Source organism: Pongo abelii, chromosome 16 (genome assembly GCF_028885655.2).
Source record: "Pongo abelii isolate AG06213 chromosome 16, NHGRI_mPonAbe1-v2.0_pri, whole genome shotgun sequence".
Lineage (NCBI taxonomy): Eukaryota > Metazoa > Chordata > Mammalia > Primates > Hominidae > Pongo > Pongo abelii.
Genome location: NC_072001.2, coordinates 103,680,501 through 103,706,949, shown reverse-complemented (window position 1 = coordinate 103,706,949; position 26,449 = coordinate 103,680,501). Strand labels below are relative to the sequence as shown.

At 38.4% G+C, this 26,449-nt stretch overlaps 1 protein-coding gene across 3 annotated transcripts in view; it reads left to right on the top strand.

Moving 5' to 3' along the window:
• The window catches only part of CERS3 (ceramide synthase 3), a 127,907-nt gene that overhangs the window by 37,673 nt on the left and 63,785 nt on the right, over positions 1–26,449 (top strand). For all 3 annotated transcript variants that reach the window (XM_063716752.1, XM_063716753.1, XM_024232615.2), the window contains 7 exons: positions 1,735–1,849; positions 7,970–8,088; positions 15,161–15,218; positions 15,730–15,780; positions 19,502–19,594; positions 22,625–22,753; positions 26,197–26,303. In XM_063716752.1, the coding sequence (XP_063572822.1) occupies positions 1,735–1,849; positions 7,970–8,088; positions 15,161–15,218; positions 15,730–15,780; positions 19,502–19,594; positions 22,625–22,753; positions 26,197–26,303 (672 nt within the window). The remainder of the gene's footprint in view (positions 1–1,734; positions 1,850–7,969; positions 8,089–15,160; positions 15,219–15,729; positions 15,781–19,501; positions 19,595–22,624; positions 22,754–26,196; positions 26,304–26,449) is intronic.

Here is a 26,449-nt window from a genome sequence, read left to right as displayed (position 1 = left end):
TTAAAGGCATAGATAAAATAGTTAGGAAAACACGATCCAACTATATGTTGTCCACAAAAGACACCTGTTTGTTTAAAGACACAAATAGGTTGAATGTAAAAGGATGGAAAAAGATATACCATGCAAACAGTAACTAAAAGAGGACTGGAGTAGCTGTGCTAATATCAGACAAAATGTAATTTAATAGATTTCAGAATAGTTACTACAGACAAAGGACATTTTATAATAATAAAAGGGTAAATCTGTCCAGATGATATAACAATTATAAACATATACACACTTAGCAACAGAGTTCCAAAATACGTGAACTAAAAACTGACAGAATTAAAGGGCAATCAGGCAAGTCAACAATAATAGTTGTAAACTTCAGTACTCACTTTCAATAATTGATAGAACAGCTAGGCAGAAGATTATCAACAGGGAAATAGAAGACTTGAACAATATTGTAAACCAACTAGACCTAACAAACCTCTATAGAACACTCTACTCAACACCACCAGAATACACATTCTTCTCACATGCACAGAGAACATTCTCCAGCATGATTACATATTAGGCTATAAAACAAGTCTCAATAAATGTGAAAGGATTTAGATAGAAAGTATGTTTTCCAAACACAATGAAATAAAATTAGAAATCAATAACAGCCAGACACAGTGGCTCATGCCTGTAATCCCAACACTTCAGGTGGCTGAGACAGGAGGATCACTTAAGGCTAGGAGTTGGAGACCAGCCTGGGCAACATAGCAAAACCCTCATCTCTTAAAAGAAATCAATAACAGAAAGAAATCAAGAAATTAACAAATACATGTAAATTAGTTAACATATTTCTAAATAACCAACCAGTCAGGGAAGAAATCACAAGGTGAATTTGCAACTACTTGAGATGAATGAAAAAGAAAATGCCATACTAAAACTTAATAGAATGCAGCAATAGCAGTGTTTGAAGGGAAACTTATAGCTGCAAACACCTATATTCAAAAAGAAGAAAGACCTCAAATCAATAATGTAAAGTTCCACCTTAACAGACTAGAAAAACAAAATCAATCTAAATTTAAAGCAGGTAGAAGATAGGAAATAATAAAGATTGTAGTGGAAAATCAACAAAAACCACTACACACCCAGTAGAATTGCTAAGGTTGACAGTACCATGTGTTGGCAGGTGTATGGGCTAACTGGAACTCTGACAAATTATTGGTGGGAATGCAATATAGTACAGTTACTTTGAAAAACAACTTGCCAGTTTTTTATAAAGTTAAATGAATAATTGCCATACCACCCATCAATCCTATTGTTATGTATTTGCCCTAGAGTTGTGCCATTTTTTCATATGTTAGAACTTGAAATGGGAATGTAGTAATTTCTTTAAGATAATAACGCCAAATAAAACATTTGCTAACAAAATTCCTATTTATTTTAATCCCTGGGAGTCTTTAAAATTCTAAGTAGAACAGCTTATTCTAATTCCTAAATCTTATCTATAAATATATTTGGATTAACATAAAATGCATTTTAGAATTGTGCAAGTGTTTTTTTTTTTTTAATTATTGCTTTTTTTTAATGGACTGAAACTTTTCTGTTTTGAGAGACAGATTTTGGCTGTACAGAGCCCCAGTGTCAACACAAACAAATGATTGATTTCATTAGAAACCTAAAGTTACAGCTTTAATTTTCTGGTGTCATTGTGGATTTATTCTTAGATTTTGAACTTTTTTTCTTTTCATATTTTTGTAGATTTGTTGCTTCACCTCTAGCAAAATCATTTGGCATTAAAGAGACAGTTCGAAAGGTTACACCAAATACTGTCTTAGAGAATTTTTTCAAACATTCCACAAGGCAACCATTGCAAGTAAGTACAAATTCTTTGCTTTTCGATTTAAAAATCTTCTTTCTTAATGGTTCAGTTATCTATAGCTTACCTTGTGTGTGCAAGAAATCTATTCTAGTTGACCAGGAAATGATTTGGATTCACTTGGACTTATTATTTCTTTGTTCTGTTGACAGGTTTAGAACATCCCAAGTATGATACATATGATAATATAAAATAACAAATGTTAACAGTTGAACTATTGCATTTAACTATAGTGTAGAGCACTAATGATCAGTGCCATAATTTGGGCATAAAGGTCAACATTTAATTTTTAATGGTCGAATATATACAAAGTATACAGATGAAGAAATATAATTGTTAGGGCAGAGAAGCCCATATCTGACAATTTTGATGATGGTGGCATCATCAAAATACATTACACACATTATGAAAATGTTCACTGGGGTCGCTTTCATGAGTAGGACTGTTATTTTATTGAAAGCCTCAACATACTCAGAAATATGCTGTGCCGCTGACTACTCTCGAGAGAGAATTTCTAAGAGTCACAGTTCTCTTCACAATAGAAAGTTTCCTTCATTTATGTTGTAGTGCGCTGCACACTTAAATACATTCAGAAAAAGAAAAAGTTTTTAATCTAATAGTTAAAGAAATAATGTCTAAGTAAGTCTGGTGTTCACTCCAGTTTTGTTATATTTCCACAGTTAAAATGACAGATGAAACAAAACTTCTCCAAAAGTGATACAACCTCTATGATGAATACAAACAGCTATCCCCAGTAATTTTAAAAATCAAGTACATATGCTAACACAGTTCTAGGATAAATAGATTTTTGAGGGTCCTGAACTTTATTTCCTGAATTAAGTTGCCTCTACTATGACAATTGCTCTAATTTGTTCCTCGTGGTTTCTCTGCACATGAAAGCACATTGAGGTTTGACCACCTCGCGTGAGATATGGTGTCCAGAATTGCTCGTAGCAAGTGAGAGCTGGCTCTAACTTGTTTTGCCCTCAGCTCCTGTATTTGACTGCTTTTGTAACCTAGGGATAGTCTGACAAGCCATCTTTATATGTTTTTTATTCCCATGTGCTTTAAATGACTGCCATCTTTCATCTAAATCCTTTTGTTACCACTGGTGATAATAATACCTAAGCATCCCTTTATATGTTTCAAATGGGAAATTATTTAGCTGTGTTTAAAAAAAAATAGGGCTCTTTCTGGGTCCTTTATTATCCTTCTTTGTTTGGGAACAACTAACTTTAGTAATATTTTGTATAAAATGGGAAGAACAGTGCTATAATACCAATTCGTTGCTATCCTTGCTATTGCTAAGAGCTTCTAGTCAGCTTTTCAGGATATTTTAAATTATCTAGAAAATTTGGTCCTTACCAAGCTTCTCTGCTATGGAGAAAAAATGGCCATGTGACAAAGGAAAACTAAGGATAGCTGAAAAGGTTTATAGGGTGGTAGTCTTTCTTTTTCATGATTAAGATGAGGAAACTTAAGGCCCAGCCAAAGGGAAATGAGTGGTAGTGCTGCTAATCTGTGGCTGAATCAAAAGCTAGAACCCGGCCCATACTTCCACTCAGTAACCTTTCCACCATGCTGCAGTGAGTTCTTTATCTGTAAGTGGAATGTTAAAAATATATTTTAAAGACTGGTGCTGTGTTTATAGTAATTGTTCTAACTCGACTGACATTACGGTATGGTTTAATAGAGACAGAATTTTGACATTTGCATCCAGTAAGAAGGAAAAGAAAGTGGCCGGGTGCAGTGGCTTTTGCCTGTAATCCCAGCACTTTGGGAGGCCGAGGTGGGCGGATCACGAGGTCTGGAGATCGAGACCATCCTGGCCAACATGGTGAAACCCTGTCTCTACTAAAAATACAAAAATTAGCTGGGTGTGGTGATGAGTGCCTGTAATCCCAGCTACTTGGGAGGCTGAGGCAGGAGGATTGCTTGAACCAGGGAGTTGGAGGTTGCAGTGAGCCGAGATTGCGCCACCGCACTCCAGCCTGGTGACAGAGTGAGACTCCATCTAAAAAAAAAAAAAAAAAAAAAGTTATATATCACCCCCAAAGTGTTAGCTTCATCTATTGAACCAAAAAGGTGAAGGAATATAAGATTCCTAAATTATATTGCTCTGAGATTAAAAAACTGAGGCAATATTTGTGTAGTATATCAAGATAACAATAATTTGGCCAGTAAAATGTCCATAGCTTAAAAGCACTAGGACTTAGGAAGATAGAATGTAATACAGGAGGACAGAGTTCATGACTTAATAGCAGTTGCAGATACAGAAACAAACTCGTCTCACCATACCTACCACATTAACCTGGCCAGTGTCATACAGATAGCACTTTGCTTAATTATGGCTGAGGTAATAAGACAAGTTGCTGGGTGGATGAAAAACAGTTTTGTACTGATTCAAGATTAGGGTATTACCACTAAAAAAAAGTATTCAAAACCTAAACAGTAGAATATTGCATTGGTAATATTTGTAGATAACACCTGACTTGATTGAAACAATTGAGTACACAGACCCAAGGGTGCTTCTTCAGCAGCTATAGACTGCACCAGGAAAACAAAACACTTCCATGCATATGACATCGACTGTGGGCTAGTTAGCACAGAAGGGCATAACATGGTATTGATGAGGCCTAAAACACTATACACATGAGCCTCCAGTGAGAGTTTTGCTCTGTGATATTGCACAGTTCTCTTATGATTATATCTACGCAGGTGTGTGTGATACGTGTGTATGTGTGCGTATCAAGAACAACTTCCAGATGTTTGTGGTAAGACCAACAACTCTGACCAACAGATCAATTATAGTGCTATAGGTAACATGTAGTAACAGTGGAACTTATTATCTAGCCCTTTCCCTTAGCAAAATAAAAAATAATTATATATATATGAACTGATGCAGAACAAGTAAGTTCTGGAAGAGATCTGAAGAAAACGTGGCACTGTGAGACTGAACTCAAGCCAGTTACTACACTCAATAAAGGTATTCCAGTGTGCTAGCTTGAGTGATTCATAGATTCAAACATTTTTAGAGCAAAAACCTCTTCTAGTGCTATTTATTGTACAGGGGAGACATGTGAGAGCCAAAGAGGTAGGGTGACTCCTCCACTGGCACAGAGGGTTCCCTTTTCAGTCCAGAGGCCAGGTCTCTTGGCCCCATTCAGCACTCCTCCTTTAGGCCATTCGACCTCTCCTTGAGGCTGTGCCTGAGAGAGACCTTTCCTGCATGTTCCAACCCACTTCTGAATGTTCACAGCAATAGGTAGTGTAGAGGCTAAAATACAAATTGTGAGGACAGACCATGTGGGTTTAGAGCCTGGCTCTGTCACAGACTTTCTGTGTGGAGATGGACAGATTAAACTTCCCATGCCTCAGTTTCCTCTTCTGTGAATTGAGCATAATTATATTGCTTATCTCACAGGGCTCTTGTGAGGATCAAATTGAGTTAATACATATAAAGTGCTTAGAATAGTGCCTGGCACATAGTAAAGGTCAGCTGTTATTATTTGTACCATTAACTTTGCGCCCGTCATGCACTGACTTCCACAGGAGCGTGTTTAAGCATGTCTTCCTGACTCAAGGGAATTGTCGTTTCTTAGTCATGCTTGTTTTTGTTCCCATGACATCTTGCACTATTTTCTGATCATTACAGATGGTCAATAAATGCTTCATGTTTCACACATTAATTCAAGAAAACACTTTTAGACACTTTTGTTTGCAAGGAGTTTTCTCCCTCAATAATATAGTGCATGAGGCCAGTATTGACAAGATTGATTTCCAACTAGATTCTTCTGCACTCCAAAATAGAAAAAAAAAAAGCTTCGAATCATAAACAGTTACTGTCTTCTATATGTTTATTAATAACTCATTGGGCAATTATTTGTAGAAGTCATGGGATAATAAAATTGAGTTGGTCTAAGATCTGAGAACATTCCAGAATAAAGACAAGGACTTTAGTTTGTTTTGCTCACTACTGAATATCCCACACCTAGATGGTGCCTGGCACCAGTGCTTAGAGACTCTTTAAATCCTTTCAAATGAATGAATGACTAAAACACTTGAAATAGTAAAGCTAGGCCCAGAGCCCCTTCAGTCTGAGCACACAGAGTATAGTGCAGCAGCATGTCAGAATATGTCCTTCTGTGCACCAACCAACAGAATTTGAATTGTATTCTCCATGTTGGGGGTCTGTTCATGTTTACAAATTATGTTAAAAGTAAAGGAATACTTTTTTCTTAAATGATTTGTAGTCCATGGTTTCCTTTCTGTGTTTGGTCATAAAAATCTCTAGCACTGACACAGCACTTAATAGTTTCATTAGCACATTCCAATCCCTTGGTCCTGAAATCATCCCTTGGAGATGGGTAGCAAACATTCTCTTAATATCCCATTTTCCATGGGGGTCAAAGTGCGGTGCTTACGCCTACATAGCTAGGAGGTAGCAGAACTGGATCTTCTGTTTTCAGCTTCCTGCCCTTCCTACCATATCCGATTGCTTTGACACTGCAGTGTTCTTTCCTTCCTGCAAGAGAACATATAAGATAATCTAGCAGAAGCTATCTGGCTGGTCACAGACTTTTGGGTATTCAGCCATCTGGCCCACAGGCAGGCTTTATTTGGCCCTCACAATATTCATCCACAATTGATTTAAATTTACTTTGAGGGGTTGGTCAACATTTTTAAAAACCTAGTGATTTCTCAACAAAATCCTGGGTCTGCACATTTTCTCTGGAAGCGTCAGCCAGATCTTGGTCATACCTGGCCTTTTGGGACATGATATGTGCTTCTCTGCCTGCTGTATCCATACAGCTCCCACTTCTTTCCTCAGCACTGAAGCTGAGGGTCAGTTTTATGCCATTTTATTTTTCACAAAATAGAATTAAGAGGAAATGGAAATTTTATTTATTTATTTATTTATTTAGAGATGGAGTCCTGCTCTGTTGCCCAGGCTGGAGTACAGTGTCACAATCTTGGTTCACTGCAACCTCCGCCCCCAGGGTTCCAGCAAGTCTCCTGCCTCAGCCTCCTGAGTAGCTGGGATTACAGGAGCCCACCACCACGCCCAGCTAATTTTTGTATTTTTAGTAGAGATGGGGTTTCACCATATTGGCCAGGCAGATCTCTAACTCCTGACCGCCTTCTCGGCCTCCCGAAGTGCTGGGATTACAGGCGTGAGCCACCACACCCAGCCAGAAATATTTCTTATTCTTACTTGGGAAATAAAAAATCAAGAGGGCTGGCATTTTTTATGAGCATATTTCTTTGTGGACGTGGAGAAGGTTACCATAGGTTTAAAGTACAAAACTTGCCATCTTAAAATCCCACTGTGAAACAGACCTGGTTCATTTGGTCATTTATGTTTCTTGTCTGGCTTGGGTAGACCTTTGAATTGGTAACATTTGAGCAGATCTATCATTCATATTGTTTCCAATTTTAAATCACAGCCTACAACTTCTGCTTCCCAAAAGAGAAGCAATCATCATCATCATTTTTGCAATTGTTATTTTTGTTATTGAAATTATTTTGGATTAGTTTGAAATAAGCTCTCTATATAATTAAACGTAAAAGTGGATGGCTAACACTGGTTTGAGTTTTTCCTGCATTATCTTCTGGAGCTGTCAGAAAGATTATGTGAAATAACAAAATGCACTAGCCTAAGTTCTCGTCCACACTTTGCTACTAATTTTAGGTTTTGGACAAGTCACTAAACTTCTTGGGGCTTCAGTTCCCCATAGGAAAAATGAGGAGACTGGATTTTATTGGATTTGATTTAAACTATGCTACTCTACCTGGCGCCTAGGAAGTCCTAAGCACATTTTAGCTGAACAAGTGAGCTCACACATGCAACTTGAATGCTGGGTTGCTGCCAACTTATGGAGAATTGATCTTTCTCAGTAACTTAGAGAGCTGGGATAGTAACATTTTGTTTTTTGGTATGTGTGCATATGTGTGATTCCATAAGCAAAAGAGGTAAATTCCCTGGCTCCAGGTCTCATGACAGAATTTCTCTCATCCCCAGTACCGAAGCTCTTGTAACTCAATCTCCATCTCTTGTCTGCCTGCCAGTCTGACTCTGTTCTTTATCACTCATTTATTCGTTTCATCCCTTTTCAGACTGATATTTATGGACTGGCAAAGAAGTGTAACTTGACGGAGCGCCAGGTGGAAAGATGGTTTAGGAGTCGGCGGAATCAAGAGAGGCCTTCCAGGCTGAAGAAATTCCAAGAAGCTTGGTAAGGAGGATGGGCTGAGCTTTAGGAATGCTGCCGTCCTATCTGGAGCAGAGTGGTCCTTGCAGAGAGAATACTGCCGGGGCAGCAGAGGGAGGATTCAGACCCAGCTCTGTCACCCACCGATGTGGTGTTTTAGGCTCCTCACATATTTGCCTTCTCTGCTTCCTCTACTCCTTTATAAATCAAGTAAGCTCTGAACTCTATTTATCGGGCCTCCCGAACCAGAATAGGTTCAAACAGACTCCCACACTATGAACTCTGTAAGATGAACAGGAGACGTTATGTACTCAGCCTGAAACCCAGAAAAATCATAAAAATGTCTTAACTGGTGTTTCTCTTTTCTTAGGGTCAGGGTTGGCCCTAGGTCACCAGACTTTATCACCTGTGTCCAACCACCATAATTGTAAGAGCAGAGAACGTCTGCAAGGACGTGTGTTCCCTCTCAGAACACTGAGAAGGCCTCTCTGTGTGGCATGGCTCATGACCCCAGCCCTCCTGTAGGGTGCACAGCCCATCCTCTTGGTTTCCCAGGAGGCTTGGGATCAGGGTGGGCTGGGACATCAAGTGGGGTTTTACCAGAGCTGGCTACTTTGACTCCATTCTGAGGGCAGGGAGATTGCATTGGATTTATTTTTAGTTTCATTTGAGTTCTGCTTCTTTTTTCCCCTCCTATAGGATATCGTAGTACTTTAGGTCACTCTTTTGTGGCAGAAACTGACACTTGTGCAAAAAATGGTGAGCCAGGTCATTGCTCTCACTTTGTTTCCCCTTCTTTGTATCCAGACGAATGTGTCTGAGTTGGGTTGTGTTCAATGCCACATTGTATGCACCAGCAGTGCTCCCTCTTCCTGCCTGATTCTTAAGGCCCTCCCTCACATTGCCTAGTGACTTCCACCAGATATTTTTGTTTTGAAGGTGAAATGAATAAGGGAGCTGATGTAAGACTCTCAAATAAGCAAACAGAGGCTGCAGAAGGCTAAACTTTAATAACTTCCTTTAATCCATCTATATGTTCCCTGTCTTATAATCTAGCTGTGAAACTGGGTGATGTTTAGAGAGATAGACCCATTCTTCAGGATGTCTCTAAACACTCACTTCTCACCACAGGCTTCCGTTGCCTTTCTCACAGCAGCTTGAGGGTATGACCTTGTTTGTTTTCTAACCAGCATCTGTCTGGTTTTTAGGTCTTGAAAGTTTGGTAAATGTAATATAGAGTTGCTGCTGAGGTCAGCTTGGCACAAGTATACCTCTCTAACCATTAGCACAAAACAGTCCAAAATGGAGCTGATCTTACCTTCTATCCTCCTTTTTCTTGCTCTCATTCATTCATTCTTGCTAACAGATGATTCTTAAATAAAGACCCCAAGCAGGGACTAATTCTCCACCTCTGAACTGAATCATATTTTAATAAAATTCTCTGGCATTTTTTTAATACATTATAGTGCCTTACAGGTTATAATTGTTTGATCCGTCTGGGTGCGGTGGCTCACGCCTGGAATCCCAGCACTTTGGGAGGCCGAGGAGGGTGGATCACGAGGTCAGGAGATCAAGACCATGGTGAGACCCCGTCTCTACTAAAAATACAAAAAATTAGCCGGGCGTGGTGGCAGGCGCCTGTAGTCCCAGCTATTCGGGAGGCTGAGGCAGGAGAATGGTGTGAACCCAGGAGGCGGAGCTTGCAATGAGCCGAGATGGCACCACTGCACTCCAGCCTGGGCGACAGAGCGAGACTCTGTCTCAAAAAAAAAAAAAAAAATAATAATAATAATAATAATTGATCCTTCTGCCAATGATGTGAAACAGTCAGGGAAGTTGGGGCTATCCTGTTTCAATGAGAAACTGCACATCCAACTAGTTTAAGGGTCTCTTAGGTGTTTGAATGGCTGTTGCATTCAGATCTTCTGACTCCTATTCTGATACTATTTCTTATTCTATCATACTGCCCTTGGCACCTAATGCTTACCTCCCAGCAAGCAGAGAATCCTTAAATTGAGTAGTATTTGGGCATCTGGCCATGTCAGTAAGCCTACTAAAATTCTTCCAGAGTTCAGGCTGGAGAAGGGAATTTTGAGTTACCCTTATCAATCAGTCAGGCAATGCAGAGGTACAGGTTAGTATCTTTTCTGTGCATAGCACTGTCCTAGAATTTGTGGTGTTCTAGATTTTAAAAGGGGAGTAACATGTGAGTCGTGGTTACCGGCCTTAAACAGCGAATTAGGGAGGCCAGATTATCACACATAAAACCATCACATCTATTGTCATGCCACCCCAGTGGCACGTGGGAGTGTACACCAGCAGATACAACATCATGTTTAGATGTGTTGTGGGAATTTAGACGTGATGGCATCAGCATGGCTGGAGAAGTTAAAGAAAGGCTTTCTAGAGAAGGGAAGACATAGGTTGGACCTTGAAGAATGGGTCAGATTGCCAAAAGAAAAGAAAGCAGGTGTGAGGCAGTATTTTCAAGTAAAGCAAAGACACAAAGCAGGAAATTATGCAATATAGTCAGGACACAGTAAGTGGGCCCATGAATAAAATTTAAGCCTTATCTTATTCTTTAGCAATGTCACATGTTTATTCTAATTTAAAAGTTATTATGGACTAGATAAACAGACTAAACCTAGTGCCATGCTGTTTAATTGTACAGGGACTCTGCTTTTTAAAAATCAGCTGTGGGATGTGCTACAGAAATCATAGCACGAATTACCTAACCTCAAGCCGTTTGAAAATCTCTGGGCACTTATTTCTTAACACCAGCTCCTAAAATTACTTTCCGACAGGCAAAAATTCCTTTGTAACATCCAGATTGATGAGCCCCCAGGCACGTTGAGTTCAGTGTATTTGTTCCTTGGTTACTTTCTTTCATGGTGAACCTTGTGTCCTATTCCACAGCATATTCGGGATTTTAATACATAATGGGTCCTTTTTAAAAAAAAATCAAATTCCACATTAGCTGACCACTTTTTCATTTTAAAATACAGATTTCCACCTAGCAATAAGAAGGAACACCAAGTCCTTAGGTATCCAGGTAGGAGAACTCCTCAGTGTGGGAGAAAGGGCTCTCCCCGGCTGGGCGGATGTGGCCTTACCCTCATCTGATCCGTGCAGTCCACATTCCACTCTATGCAGCGTCCCCACCACAGGCCTCTCATCTGGCCCTGGCAGTGTCTCTCACCACTCTGTCCATGCAGGGTGTCCTGGCTGCACCCTGCAGTCCTTCCTTTCACCATCACCGTCGTTACCCAACCAATTCGTTTCTGAATGGTTTTTCAGTAGGTTTTCTCTCCTCCCACGTTTATGTTTATCTCATTCTTTCCTGGAAAAACATAAAAGAAGTTTTACTCTTAGGTGAAACTAGTGAAATGACATTGACAAGGACATTATCATTCATCTTTTCAGTGAAGTGCAGCAATTCTCAAACTTTTCGGTGTCAAGACCCCTTGGTCTCTTAAAAACTCTTGAAAATCCCAAAGAACATTTGTGTGTGTTATACCTATTGGTATTTACTGTATTCGAAGTGAAAACTGAGATATTTATAAAACAGGAGACTACACAAGTGCGCGTTTCATCAGTGCAATTTCATTCAGAGCAGTACTGTGATCACATGTCACATGACCTCGCTTGTGAGAGAATGAGAGGAAAAAAAGCAAATAATGTGTTAGTATTATTATGAAAATATTCTGACCTCAGGGTTCTCTGGCACACACTTTGAGAATCCCTGGTTTAGGGCTTCTCTGAGTAGGATTTGTCCAGAAACATGTGAGACTTGGCTGTACTCTTGGACCTGAGTATTACTCCTCAAACTTCGGTAAGTTTTGTGATCTTTCTTAGCTTCGATTTCCTTTAGGATATTGGCTGTTAGCAACAGTCTGTAAGAAGGGACTAATTATAGCATGGGCTTCATAATCTTGTGAAAACAAAAATGTGATAGCGCATGTATGCTTAGCACCGTGCCTGATGGAGTTGAGAAATCAATAAATGCTTGGGAAATAAACACAAGGAGAGCACCCACACTTTTGGCTTCATTTGTGGGTTGGCTGGCCTTATCGTCTCCTATATTTTGTGGGTTTTGTTTGGACAAGATAATCCAGGGAGCCAAGGAAATGCTCTCAGCCAATAAAATGAGTGCAGTAAAGTTTCAACTTTCATTTTGTAAAATGTCTTTTGGATATTTTTATGGTTCAACTTTTTGAGTATTGAACCCTACTTTTTTCTCCTATCAAAACAAGCCATGAAGAAAGACTGTTGTCTAGCTTAGAGGAAAGGATAATGTTCAGGAAACTCTCCTCGAAGCAGAGTCCAAAGACCTGCACTTCAGGTTGCAGCTTTCCTCCTTCTTAGCTGCATGAGCTGGGGAGATGGCTTCATTTTTCTGAGTCTGATTTTACATTTACAAAATGGGTATTTATCTACGTTCCTATGTCCTACCTATCTTACAGGTGTGTCAAGGAAAGCACTGTAAGGCCTTACACAAAGATAAGAAAACATCTTATTTTAATATTATTATTTCTCCAGCAATCACTAGATAAAATAGACATAGTTTAAAAGAACTTTTTATTTGAGACATTGCAAGCATATATTTAAAGTAGAAAGACTGCATAATGAATTAACTGTGTTATTACCCATCACCAGCTTTAGTTGATCAACTCAAGGCCAATACTATGTCCTCTCTATCCCCACTACACCTCCCCACTACCACATATAGGTTTGGAAGCAAATATCAGACACTGTTATTTCATCTGTAAGTATTTTAGCATGTATCTCCAAAAGATAAGAACTCTTTGTTTTCAGCATAATTGCAACATCAGTATCTTATGATTTTTTATTTAATAAAAGATTTTTACTTAATAATAGCAAATATTCAGTGTTTAGATTTCCCTGATTGTCTCATAATTTTCTTTACAGTTTCTTGATTTGAATCAGGATCTAAATAATATCCATTCGTTACAATTTTTTGATGTGTCTTTCCAGTCTCTTAGTGTACAGGTCTTTCTCCATACATGAGGAAAATCTTGTCTTTCAAAACCTGCTTTTAGGAGAAAAGAGTAAAGTCTGGCCACATAAAAACCTTTTAACTGGGAATTAAATGGGGATAAGAGAAATAATTAGACTTATTAGGTTCCTTCCTGATAATACTACTATCAATCTACTGTTTATTGTGTGCCTGGTACTGGGCAAGCCATTATAATCAGAATAATGGCTGCCATTTATTTTTATTTTATTTATTTATTTATTTATTTATTTTTTCTTTTATTATTATTATTATTATTATTATTATACTTTAGGTTTTATGGTACATGTGCGCAATGTGCAGGTAAGTTACATATGTATACATGTGCCATGCTGGTGCGCTGCACCCACCAACTCGTCATCTAGCATTAGGTATATCTCCCAATGCTATCCCTCCCCCCTCCCCCCACCCCACAACAGTCCCCAGAGTGTGATGTTCCCCTTCCTGTGTCCATGTGTTCTCACTGTTCAATTCCCACCTATGAGTGAGAATATGTGGTGTTTGGTTTTTTGTTCTTGTGATAGTTTACTGAGAATGATGATTTCCAATTTCATCCATGTCCCTACAAAGGACGTGAACTCATCATTTTTTATGGCTGCATAGTATTCCATGGTGTATATGTGCCACATTTTCTTAATCCAGTCTATCATTGTTGGACATTTGGGTTGGTTCCAAGTCTTTGCTATTGTGAATAATGCCGCAATAAACATACGTGTGCATGTGTCTTTATAGCAGCATGATTTATAGTCCTTTGGGTATATACCCAGTAATGGGATGGCTGGGTCGAATGGAATTTCTAGTTCTAGATCCCTGAGGAATCGCCACACTGACTTCCACAAGGGTTGAACTAGTTTACAGTCCCACCAACAGTGTAAAAGTGTTCCTATTTCTCCACATCCTCTCCAGCACCTGTTGTTTCCTGACTTTTTAATGATTGCCATTCTAACTGGTGTGAGATGGTATCTCATTGTGGTTTTGATTTGCATTTCTCTGATGGCCAGTGATGGTGAGAATTTTTTCATGTGTTTTTTGGCTGCATAAATGTCTTCTTTTGAGAAGTGTCTGTTCATGTCCTTCGCCCACTTTTTGATGGGGTTGTTTGTTTTTTTCTTGTAAATTTGTTGGAGTTCATTGTAGATTCTGGATATTAGCCCTTTGTCAGATGAGTAGGTTGCGAATATTTTCTCCCATTTTGTAGGTTGCCTGTTCACTCTGATGGTAGTTTCTTTTGCTGTGCAGAAGCTCTTGAGTTTAATTAGATCCCATTTGTCAATTTTGGCTTTTGTTGCCATTGCTTTTGGTGTTTTAGACATGAAGTCCTTGCCCATGCCTATGTCCTGAATGGTAATGCCTAGGTTTTCTTCTAGGGTTTTTATGGTTTTAGGTCTAACATTTAAGTCTTTAATCCATCTTGAATTGATTTTTGTGTAAGGTGTAAGGAAGGGATCCAGTTTCAGCTTTCTACATATGGCTAGCCAGTTTTCCCAGCACCATTTATTAAATAGGGAATCCTTTCCCCATTTCTTGTTTTTGTCAGGTTTGTCAAAGATCAGATACTTGTAGATATGTGGCATTATTTCTGACGGCTCTGTTCTGTTCCATTGATCTATATCTCTGTTTTGGTACCAGTACCATGCTGTTTTGGTTACTGTAGCCTTGTAGTATAGTTTGAAGTCAGGTAGTGTGATGCCTCCAGCTTTGTTCTTTTGGCTTAGGATTGACTTGGCGATGCGGGCTCTTTTTTGGTTCCATATGAACTTTAAAGTAGTTTTTTGTTGCTTACTTTATGCTAGACCTGTTATCACAGGTTTTCAGTTCTTTTCACATTTTGAGGTAGTGTTCTTGTTCTCATTTTACAGGTAAGAAAGTCAGGCCTTCTGAGGTTAGATGATTTACCTAAGGTTGTAGCCATCTAATAAGTGGGGCAGAGCCAGGATAGAAACTTTGATTTGTCTGACTCCAGAATGTGTGTTCTTTGTAAACTCTGCCATACCTAATCATTTTCTCCTCAAATCTCAGTTACCTTTACAAGGGAGTAAAGATTTTTCTTTCTTTTTGCAGCTGGAGATTTGCATTTTATTTAATGATCACTGTTGCTGGAATTGCATTTCTTTATGATGTAAGTTATCTTTTTATATCTTTGATTGGAATTTATCTTTAATTTTTGAAATTCTTGTCTGTGAATTCCTTTAGGGTATAGTACTTTCAATAAGATAACCAGTTTTAGAGATTTCTCTCAAGATTCAAGATTTGTCTCAAATATTGCTACAGATATCTCAAGATTTTTTTATTGCTACAGAAGCAACAATATAATTGGTTTAGAAATAATTTGGTTCATACAGTTACTTGTTTGAAACCATTTCCTCTATGACACAGCACTATTTACTTATCTTAGATTCACTAGTAGTGAATTTCACAGAGATGTTATATAGGAATATGTAAGAAATACTCTACAGAGGGAGAAATATGTGCAATAGAAGCAAAAGAATATGGTAAAGGGCAATTTCCTGTGCATCTTTGCCTGCTGTAAATGACATAAGGAAGAGCTTAGATTTTCTGCCAAAATTGACCTTTGACACCGACAAATTTATTTCTCATCTGTTGGCTCTTTTTTTTTTTTCTTCTTTCAGAAACCTTGGTTATATGACCTATGGGAGGTTTGGAATGGCTATCCCAAACAGGTAAGTCCCCTCTAACATATTCCTCCCCTTACTTCAACACTAAGATCCCTCAAATTATCTCCTTAGTTAGGTCTTGGTCCCCTGCTACTCTTTGTTCACTATGTCATCCCTGGTACTTTTTCTACTTGAGCTTCCTCATCCTTATTGACCCTCATTTGTCTCATTCCTTTAGTTTGTTTACAGTTAATGTAATTACATATTTGGGTTTAAATCTACCATCTTACTATTTATTTTTTACTTATACCACCTGATGCATTTTCTTTTGTACTCCCTTCTTGCTTTTCTATGGTCAAGTAATTAAAAAAAATACTATTCTTTTTCATCCCTTATATTGACTTTTCAGTTACACATACTTTTGTTCTTCTAGTAATTATCTTGGACATTACTGTATATGTCCTTGACTTATTACAGGCTGATACAAATCGGTGTTCTTACCTCTTTCCACTCACTGAAAGGTAATTAGAATACACCATGCACCCTCCTCCTTCTAATATTTAAAACCTTAGAAGTCATTGCTATTATTGTTTTGTAAATCTGTCATGTTACCCTTTTTGTGCTATTCCTTGCTTCCTATATTTCCATGTTTCCATCTGGGATTATTATCCTCCTAGCTGAAGGAGTACCTTTGCTATTTTTTTTAATGGTGGGTATGCCAGATTTTGTTTGTCAGAAAAATGTTATATTGCCTTTGACTTTTAAAGGATATTTTTGCTGGGTATAGAATTCTAGATTAGCAGTAATTTTCCTTCACTTTAAATGATGTTATTTCATTGTCTTCTAGATCTCATCAGTTCTAAAAGAATTCAGCTGTCACTTTTAGTTTTGCGTCTTTGAACATAATACCTTTTTTCTCTTTTTGGCTGATTTTAATATTTTGTCTTGTCTTTCAGTTTTATTATGATATACATAAATGTGCTTATCTTTGAAATTATCCTGCTTAATGTCTGTAGAACATCTTGAATCTGTGACTTGATGTCTTTAGTCAGTTTTGGAAAATTCTTAGCCATTGCTTCTGTTCCATTCTCTTTCCAGACTCCTCTGAAATTCCAGTTATAAATGTGCTAATATACTAGACCTTTACACTAGGCCCCATATGTCTCTTTTGCTTTAAAGAATATTTTCCATTCTCTTGCCTCTCTGTGCTTCAGTCTGTTGAGAGACAATTCTACATAAGTCTCTTGCATGCTGAGAATTCAAGCATGACTGCTTTTTGTTTTAGATGATCTTTTCAAGGATGTTTGTATAGCAAACAGCCATAGGAGATAGAGATAATGTCTCCCTCTAGAGGTGAGAGTAGGCAAGTTATTGTCTGTTATAAAAGGTCAGGTTCTCTAGCTCAGGGTTCTTCTCATAACACAACCCACTATGTGTGCAGTTATCATCTGACCTTTAGCCTTGTGGGGATTAGGGATGGAAGGATTGGCCCAAATACTGATACTCTGGATACTGCTATTACTGTGAGTCATAAACTATCTGCTGTCTACAAAGGTGTCTACTATCTTCTACCAGCATTCATGGAACTTGTGGCAAACTAACTTGTTAACTTGCAACTAGGGTAAAATGTCAGACACTTCACTATTCTGGATATTTTCTACTTTCCTATTGTCCAGTTCACTGGTACTTTTCTTAAGCCATGTCTAATCTACTATTAAACACATCTTTTGAGTTCTTAATTTCAGTTATTATATTTTTTGATTCTCAAATTTTTATTTTATTTTTTAATGGATCCCAGTTCTCTACTGAAATTTAAGCTATTTTTTAAGCTATTTTTGAAGTTATTTTAAAGTCAAAGTCTGATAAGTCTCATCTCTTGACCACCTGTGGATCTGTTTTCTCTCTTGCTCCTGTCTCCTTATGCTTGATAGCTTTTGATTAAATGACAGACATTGTATACAAAAAAGTATAGATGGTCAGGATGATATTATCTTCCTTCACAGAGGACTTACTTTCACTTCTGTTAGGTGTTAGAATGGGGGCAGATCACCTTTAATCCTTGATTGAGCTGATTCAAGGTAGACTTCAGTCTTTGTGAAGGCAAGTCTATTCACAACTTACCCTTATTCTAGGGTATTCTTCTTCAATGATTTCAAATAAAATATTACAGCGCTTACCATGACTCCTTTTCCATAGTCAACCTGAACACCAGTTTGCTTCCTAGCACTCTGATATTACAGCCACTACTGCTCAACTTCTGCTGTTTCTTAGTCTCTGGGCTCCATCCTGCTTATAAACTGGCATATGCAGAATTTATGATATGTATAGGATGGTCTTCTTTGAATTTATTCTTAGGGCCTACAGTACTTCTTGAGAAATAGGGTTCACTTGAAATAAAGGGTTCCCTCTAGTGCATTTTTCTTCTCTTTAGGAACTTGACTCCACAGGTTCTGGAAGTCCTACTTGCTCTCTGATGTCTTCAAACAGACATTCTTTCTTGTCCTTTATCCAGATTTTTAAGCTGTTCTTAATAGGAGGATTAGTCTCATACAGTCCTGTCATAGAAGAAAGCAGAAACTCTGTCTCATTCTTTTATGGCCTTATCAAGGATGAGGAGTTGACCAAAAAAATTAGTTATACGTTAGCCTCAGCATTAAAGAATTAAATAAAATTAGACAATAAGGGACCTAAGAATTAGCTAGACCAAACCCCAGGCCTATCATCTTCTGTCTCCAACTTACTCATATCTTCTCAGGTGTATCAGTTATCTGTTGGTACATAACAAACCATCCCCAAAACTTAGTGCCTTCAAACAACAACCATTTATTTTCTCTTGATTTGATTGTCAATTTAGGCTAGGCTCAGCTAGGCAGTGTTTCTGCTCCATGTGGTGTCAACTGAGTTCATTCATGCATTTTCAGACAATTGGGAGGCTGGCTAGGGAATGGCTCAAGTCTATGGTGACGTCATTCATAGCATTGGCAATCAGCACCTTGATTCTCTTCTTTGTGGCCTCTTCAGCAGGATGGCTCAGGTTTCTTACATGGTACTTATAAAGTCTCTGCTGCATCACATTTACTTATGTCTCCTTGACCAAAGACCAGGATCAAGTCCATAGTCAGTGTTGGAGGAGACTGCACAAGGGCTTGGATATCAGAAGGCAACATTCATTGGGTACACCAAGTAATAGAATGTCTCAACTTAGCTCAAATAAACACCACCTCTCCCACTATAAAATTGTTAAGAAAATTCTAGCTATCAAAATTTTATTATTTTATTCAGAAGATATTTTTAGAGTTCTTAAACAATTATGCATATTTTATTACTGTCGCATTTTAGAATGGGCTAATTCTGACCACCAGCCTGTCACCAGAAAAGAGATTAAGACATCAGATTTTGAGTAATATTCAAGAAACATTAATCAAAGTAAATTGTAGGACCAGCAGAAAAGACTTGCCATTGTTCCTAAGTAAAGATTTTTAATTTTTTTAAAAATTTAAACTTGACTCTGAATAAACTGAAGGCACTTACACCTGTGGCAATCATATTTAGTTTTTTAAACAAAACATTCAACTTGGGTTTGGAATCCTTGTCTACCCTTTTAGAAATAAAATGCCTTGAAATATTATCTTTAATTCCTTCGTTGAAATATAAATTAAAATATAAATCAATGTTATTTTATGGAATCTGGTGGGATATAAATAGGTATAAAAGTAGGTTTTAGTGCATTAAAATGAGTTGCTTCTATGATGGCATTTAAAGTAATGAATACTCTTCTTTTCCTCAGCCCCTGCTGCCATCCCAGTACTGGTACTACATTTTAGAAATGAGTTTTTATTGGTCTCTGTTATTTAGACTTGGCTTTGATGTCAAGAGAAAGGTAAGTGTCTTATTTACAAAGCTCCTTTATCAGTTTCTTCAAAAATTCCCATCTCCTTGCCCCAAATTCTAATCTTTAAGTTGTATTTTTCTGTGTATTTGGGTCCAGTTCATTGCTTTTGTGTGCTTTATAGTACATAGAATATTGCTAATTATACTCATGCTTTGGTGCCTTGGTAAACATTTGTAGTGAAACATTATAAAAACTTTAACTTTGAAGCTCCACCTCTGTTCAATAAGAAAAAAATATCTCCTTTATGTGTCTGTTTCTTGGGAATTTAATGTCCATCAGTGCAAAGAAGAAATATGTTCATAGTATCAATTCTGCAGCCACATCTTTTAGTTGATTGCAAAACCACTTCATATACAACTCTTTGATATTTTCAAAGACATTGAAAACATTTTCCCATTAATTCATCAAATATATTTATGAGGAAACCTTGCTTCGGGCATTATTAGCTTTGCTTTATTTGCAGGGAAACTCAGTCACAGGCATGCTAAATGCCACTTCTGAAGTCACAAAGTGAGGTATTTTAGGAATGGTTTGGTTGTTACTGATTCCTAATTACTAATCCGGCAAACCATGTTAAATCCTGAATGCAATCGTAAGATTTTGTCGTATATATAAGCAATTCAGATCAAATGATAAATTCTCTTGGCATATGCTTCATAAACTACACCGTAAGTAAAAGGCTGGTTTGTAGCAAAATTTGTATGGTAAATACAATGACATTTAATATTAGATAAACCAGTTTAGCTTGATTAAATGTTTGTGTTGAGTGATGGTGGCCATTATAAGAGACACATTGCAGTCAACTGGACATCTTAAGACTTGAGAAATCTAAGTATAAGAATGTACTGTGAAAATATCTGATAGAAATAATTTCCATTTCCATATAACTCAATAATAGCTGTAGATTAACTATACTAACTTTAGGCTAGGAATACATCAAAATTTAATTGGCTGAGTCATTTTTTCAAGGGATAGAATTGAAAATAATCATTTTTTAGAAAGTGTTTATATACAGGTAGGTTGATCATGTATTTCACCCACCTTTGATTTTGCTGTAGTTGACTTCCCTTTTATTTACAGGTGCATTGAACACCTTCTTAAAAATTAACTATAAATATATGTTAAATGTCTTATAAAGATGTATCTTCAGAAACATAAAGCTATTGGGAGGTGGCTAAAGCACAGGCCCTGGAGTCAGGTCTCCTGGGTTTGAATTCCTGGCTTCACCACACACTAACATCTTGAGCTAGTTGGTTAAACTCTGTAAGCTTGATTTCCTCATCTATAAAATGAAGCTAAAAATAGTTCCTATCTCCTCTGTTTGTTGTGAGAATTAAACAGGTTAATCTGTATAAAATACTTCCTGGGCTGGGCACAGAGTCTCACACCTGTGATCCCAGCACTTTGGGAGGCTGAGGCAGGTGGATTATGAGGTCAAGAGATCGAGGCCATCCTGGCCAACATGGTGAAATCCTGTCTCTTCTAAAAATACAAAAATTAGCCGGGTGTGGTGGCACATGCTTGTAGTCCTAGCTACTCGGGAGGCTGAGGCAGGAGAATCGCTTGAACCTGAGAGGTGGAGGTTGCAGTGAGCCAAGATCGCACCACTGCACTCCAGCCTGGTGACAGAGAAAGACTCTGTCTCAAAAAAAAGAAAAAAAAGAAACTTCCTGATATACAGCAAGTGCTCAATAAATTGAGCTATTATTGGTATCGTATTTACTTTGGCTATGAGGAAGCTGAAATCTTTAAGTTTTTTAAACATCTTTATTGAGATATCCACATATAACACAGTTAAACCATTTAAAGTATACATTCAGTAGTTTTTAACATATATTCAGAGTTGTGCAATCATCATCACTGTCAATTTTAGAACATTTGTGTCATCCCAAGAAGAAACTCTATACCATTTAGCAGTCACTCCCCGTTTCTCTGAACCTCCCCAGCCCCTGGCAACCATAAATCTCCTTTGTCTCTATAGATGTGCCTCTTCTGGATATTTTATATAAATGGAATTATACAATATGTGGTCTTTTATGTTTGCCTTGTTTCACTTACTGTAATGTTTCCAGGTTCATCCATGTTATGGCATGTATCAGTACATCATTACTTTTTATTGCTAAGTAATAGTCCATTGTACAGATGGATGCATTTTATTCATCCTCTTATCAGTTGATGGACATTTGGGTTGTTTCCTCCATTTGGCTATTATGAGTAATGCTGTGGATTCATACACAAGTTTTTGCATGAACATATGTTTTCATTCCACCTAAGAGTGGAATTACTGGGCCATATGGTAATTCTATGTCTAATCTTTTGAGAAACTGTCAGACTGTTTAACAAAGCAGCTACACCATTTTGCATTCCTACCAGCACTGTATTAGAGTTCCAGTTTCTCCACATCCTTGCCAACACTTGTTATTGTTCATCTTTTTTATTATAGCCATCCTAGTGGATGTGAAGTACATTTCATTGTGATTTTGGTTTGTATTCTCCTAATGGCTAATGATTGAGCATGCTTTCATGTGTGAATTGGCCATTTGTGTATTTTCTTTGCAGAAAACCTTTAAGTCTTTATTATACTCAGTGACAGTAGCTTTCCTTAGGCTAGATTGTCTTATTTCGTATGCACTAACTTATTTAATGGTTGTGTAGATTTATTATATCAATCTTTTTTTTCTTTTTGGGGAATAGGCAGGGGATAAACAATAACTGTAGGTGTACACAGGAATATGCTTGTGTGTGTATGCATCTATTGTGTGTTGGGGAGCAGCGTGTGTGTATACATATATCCAGTGCGGGATGGTATCTGAAAGTTAAATGACTTCATCAACAAGAATAATACTTGTCTTAGCTCCCTCACAAGGATTGTATTTAGGAATTAAAGTAAAATCATTTTATAAATTTCAAAACATGCAGATGTAAGTTATTGGTCTCATTATTATTATTGTTATGTCTTCCAGTGATTGGGAAATAAATGCATTTGCTTAATGGCTTCCATTTTCCCTCATCTTATAGGATTTTCTAGCTCATATCATCCACCACCTGGCTGCTATTAGTCTGATGAGCTTCTCTTGGTGTGCTAATTATATTCGCAGTGGGACCCTCGTGATGATTGTACACGATGTGGCTGACGTTTGGCTGGAGGTAAATGTTTGCCATTAAAAAACTAATGACAATACCATGTCCTGGGTTTCCGTAACTGCTCACAGAAGTAATTGTGAGCAATTTAGCAGGGCTCTCTGTCCTGAAAACACCCAAATTCTGAGAATATGTCTAGATTCCCAGATCCTCCAAGATTACAGAAATGAAACCTCTTAGTTTTAACTTTCAATCCTTCTCCATGGTACTAGAGATATGTTAATTTGTGGGATTCCACTCCTGAAAGTTGCATGTACATGCTCACTCAGGAAGTAAGATGGGATATTTGAAGAAGGAATGGACTCTAATCTTCTAAAAGGAAAACTTGGATTTATGACATTGAGGATTCCCAAATTTGGATGGCACCGTCTTTTCACTTAGGCCAATGCTTGAATACCCATTGAATGTTCACGCTCCCCCACCCTCCCCTCCCCCAGCCCAATCCCTTGCTTTAAGGAGTGTAAGATGATTTTTTTAAGACCCTCATTTTCTAAGGGAGGAAGAGGGATTAGAATGTTTTCTGAAGGCGTCAACATTAAAACAAGAGTCTTCCTAATCTCACCCCACACAAAATAGAAGAAACAAAGCCACATTGGGATTGTTTTCTGGACCTGTTTCTGTTCTGTTTTGATTCCTGTTGACCCCAGGCAGTGATGGAATTGTCCCCTTCTCTGCCAGATCTCTTGATGTATTTAGAGCAACAATTCCCAGAACTGCTGAGTTATTTATTTAAATATTCTCATTCATAATGAATCCAGGGGAAATGATGCTAACCCATTTCATATTTGGGATTACTTCTTGAAGGGCTAACAATTGAATATAGGTCGATATGGAAGAAATTAAATTTAATAGAATCTTATTCTTCTAGGTTGGGGTTTAGCAAACTTCTTGGCAAAGGGCCAGATAGTAAATTTAGTTTTGTGGGCTGCATATGATCGCTGTCACATATTCTTCTTTGTTTTTTGTTTTCTGCTTTTTAAAATACCCTCTTAAAAATGTGAAAATCATTCTTAAGGGCTGATCAGCTTTAGCCCATGGGCTGGACTGTAATTTACCAAAGCCTGTGTAGAAGTCACCAGAAGTCATTTGCAGCCATTTCAAAGCAACTGGCCACTGTTAAAATATCCCCTGTGTACAGAATTTTGTTTTTACCCTGTATGTAATCATAATTAGACATGTAAATCCCATTCTAAAGGTCAAGATTATTATATGTGCTTCAGGGCAACAAATGACTTAGCAGGAGAGGGATTGTGCCGTTTTTTTCTGTATGGTGCTCTCTGGATGCAGCCCTCGCTGGTGTGATTACCTCCTTCTCTGGTCGTGTCTCAGTAATCCTGACAGAAGACTAACACCACATGGGCCCTGACTTAAGAATTTTATACTACTCTGTCGCTTCTAAACCCTCATATTCAATTGCCTTTGGTGTGTGTCCAATGTAAAAACAGCTTCATTGTGTTATTAAAGGGGAGTTAGATGTTCACCCTGGGAATAAACACGGGGTTGCCCTGCCACCCTCCCCACCCTTTCATTGATGTGACATGATTCCCTAAGTGACTTGGACAAATCACTTATTGTTTTGTTTTCTAGCCCCAGCTGTAACATGAGAAGTCATATCTGTCCGTTGGGGTATGTGATGAAGTTTAGCTCATTATTACCTGAAAACGTTCTGAGGTCCTTAGGTTAAAAAAGAAGAAGAAGAAGAAGAAAAATGAACTGTCCAATCTTAGAGGTTCCCTCATGGGCAAACTTTAAGAACAGCTTCATGTTGCTAATGATTGAGAATCATTCTCGATCCACAAGTCATGATCTGATGTGAGGTTCAATGAGCAAGGCTGGTACCTCCCATCAGCTAGTGGTAGACAAAATATTAAGTGGTGGCAGGGGCCTATTTGTGATGTTCTCCCAGGGTGCACAGCCCGTGGCTTACTTGAATAGTGTGTTTTAGGGTTTGTTTTCACAATCAAGTTCTAATTGAACCCAGACATGGCACAACTTTTGCCCCTGGCTTCCTTGAGATGGTGCCTATTCATCTTTCATATTTCTCAAGACACTGGGGTCATTTCTTAGCTCTTTCGTTTGGAGAAAAAACAGCCTTCACATCTACCATTCTCACTCGTGAGTGACCTTTTTTGCCTTCTTCATGCATCTTCCTGATCCTCTAAGTTTCCACATGGTCACGTTTGGATCCAGGACCCAATATCCTGACTGATACTTAGCAAGCAGAGGGGCTGCTGTCTACCGTTTCATCATTACACAATCCAGAATATGTTCTGTGTATGTTTTGCCCAAAAGTGTGCTACTTCACCCTCACAAATGGACTCACAGGGATCCTCTCACATGCCTGTGCACATCCCTCGCTTCCCACCCAGCTAGCCCCTGATCCTTCCACCAGCTTCCCACTCTGTTACAGTCACTCTGAATTTGGGCCTTTCTCTCCACACCCGTCTCCCACCCACCGGGCACACCAACCTCTCTATGTCAGCAACTGAAGCTGTTCCCTGGGGGCCCTCTGCCAACTCCACAGTCAGGCCATATTCTCACCCCTTGGTAGTATGGCAAAATATGAAAGATGCCATGTGAACCCTTCCTGGAATGTAAATGTGTTGCCTCTCTTGCTCTGGAAGGGCCCTGAGCCTCTGGGATGAAGTTGGTTCTGAAACTGCCCAAGTCTAAGCCACATTCCCTAGAAGAGTAATCTGTGCCCCAGCAACTCCTCCTACCTCCTGCTCCCAGACTCCCACTTTCTATTCCCACCAGAAACTTCCCTCTTCAGCCCTGGACACTGCTAGATAATGCACCAGAGAGTGCTTATCAATTAACTGTGTTCTACCACACTCAGCAACCCTTTCTACAGTTCTTTCTATTCAACACAGATAATATGAGCAGTATAGACTAGCATAAAAGAATTAGGAAAGATCAAATGCTTGAAACTTTATTTCAACCAGTTCAGGACCCCGAGAGCTGCCTCCCAACTTTGCCTCTTCCCTCATCTTCCTTGAAGTAGCCTCCTTGACTGCAGCATTCCCAGCCCAGCTCAGGATTTCCCACTTGTCCCAGCCTTTCTTCAGTCCAGTTCTCCTCCCAGTTAAATGGAGATATGAAATAAATGCCCACATGAAGTGCATGCTAAAATTGATTATGCTAACTTAAAGTATTTTCAAAAGACATGAGTGGTATTACAGGCATTTAAATATATTTTTAAAAAACATTACATTATTCAAAATGTCAAACATATGGCAAGATAAAGGAAATCACATAATGGACTCATCAGCTTTAGCAGTTATCAATATGGCCAGTCTTGTTTTATCTATTGCCCCACCTGTACCCCCTACCTTCCACCCAGATTGTTTTGAAGCAAATTCCAGACCTCATATCATTTCATTTATAAATTTAACTTTAAAAATATAGGCTATTGTCACTTTATCTGCAGTTTCTTTCTTTCTTTGCAGTCTGCTAAGATGTTTTCTTATGCTGGATGGACGCAGACCTGTAACACCCTGTTTTTCATCTTCTCCACCATATTTTTCATCAGCCGCCTCATTGTTTTTCCTTTCTGGTGAGTAGACCGGTGATGTGCCCTGCCTTTGGTCAGTGTGCAGAGGTGGCCTCAGCACATGGCTACCCTCAGGGCATTGCCCTTTCCATAGGTGGGTTTCCAGTTATTTGTGTCAAGTGCAGTTGGAGAAAAGAATGTGATGGAGC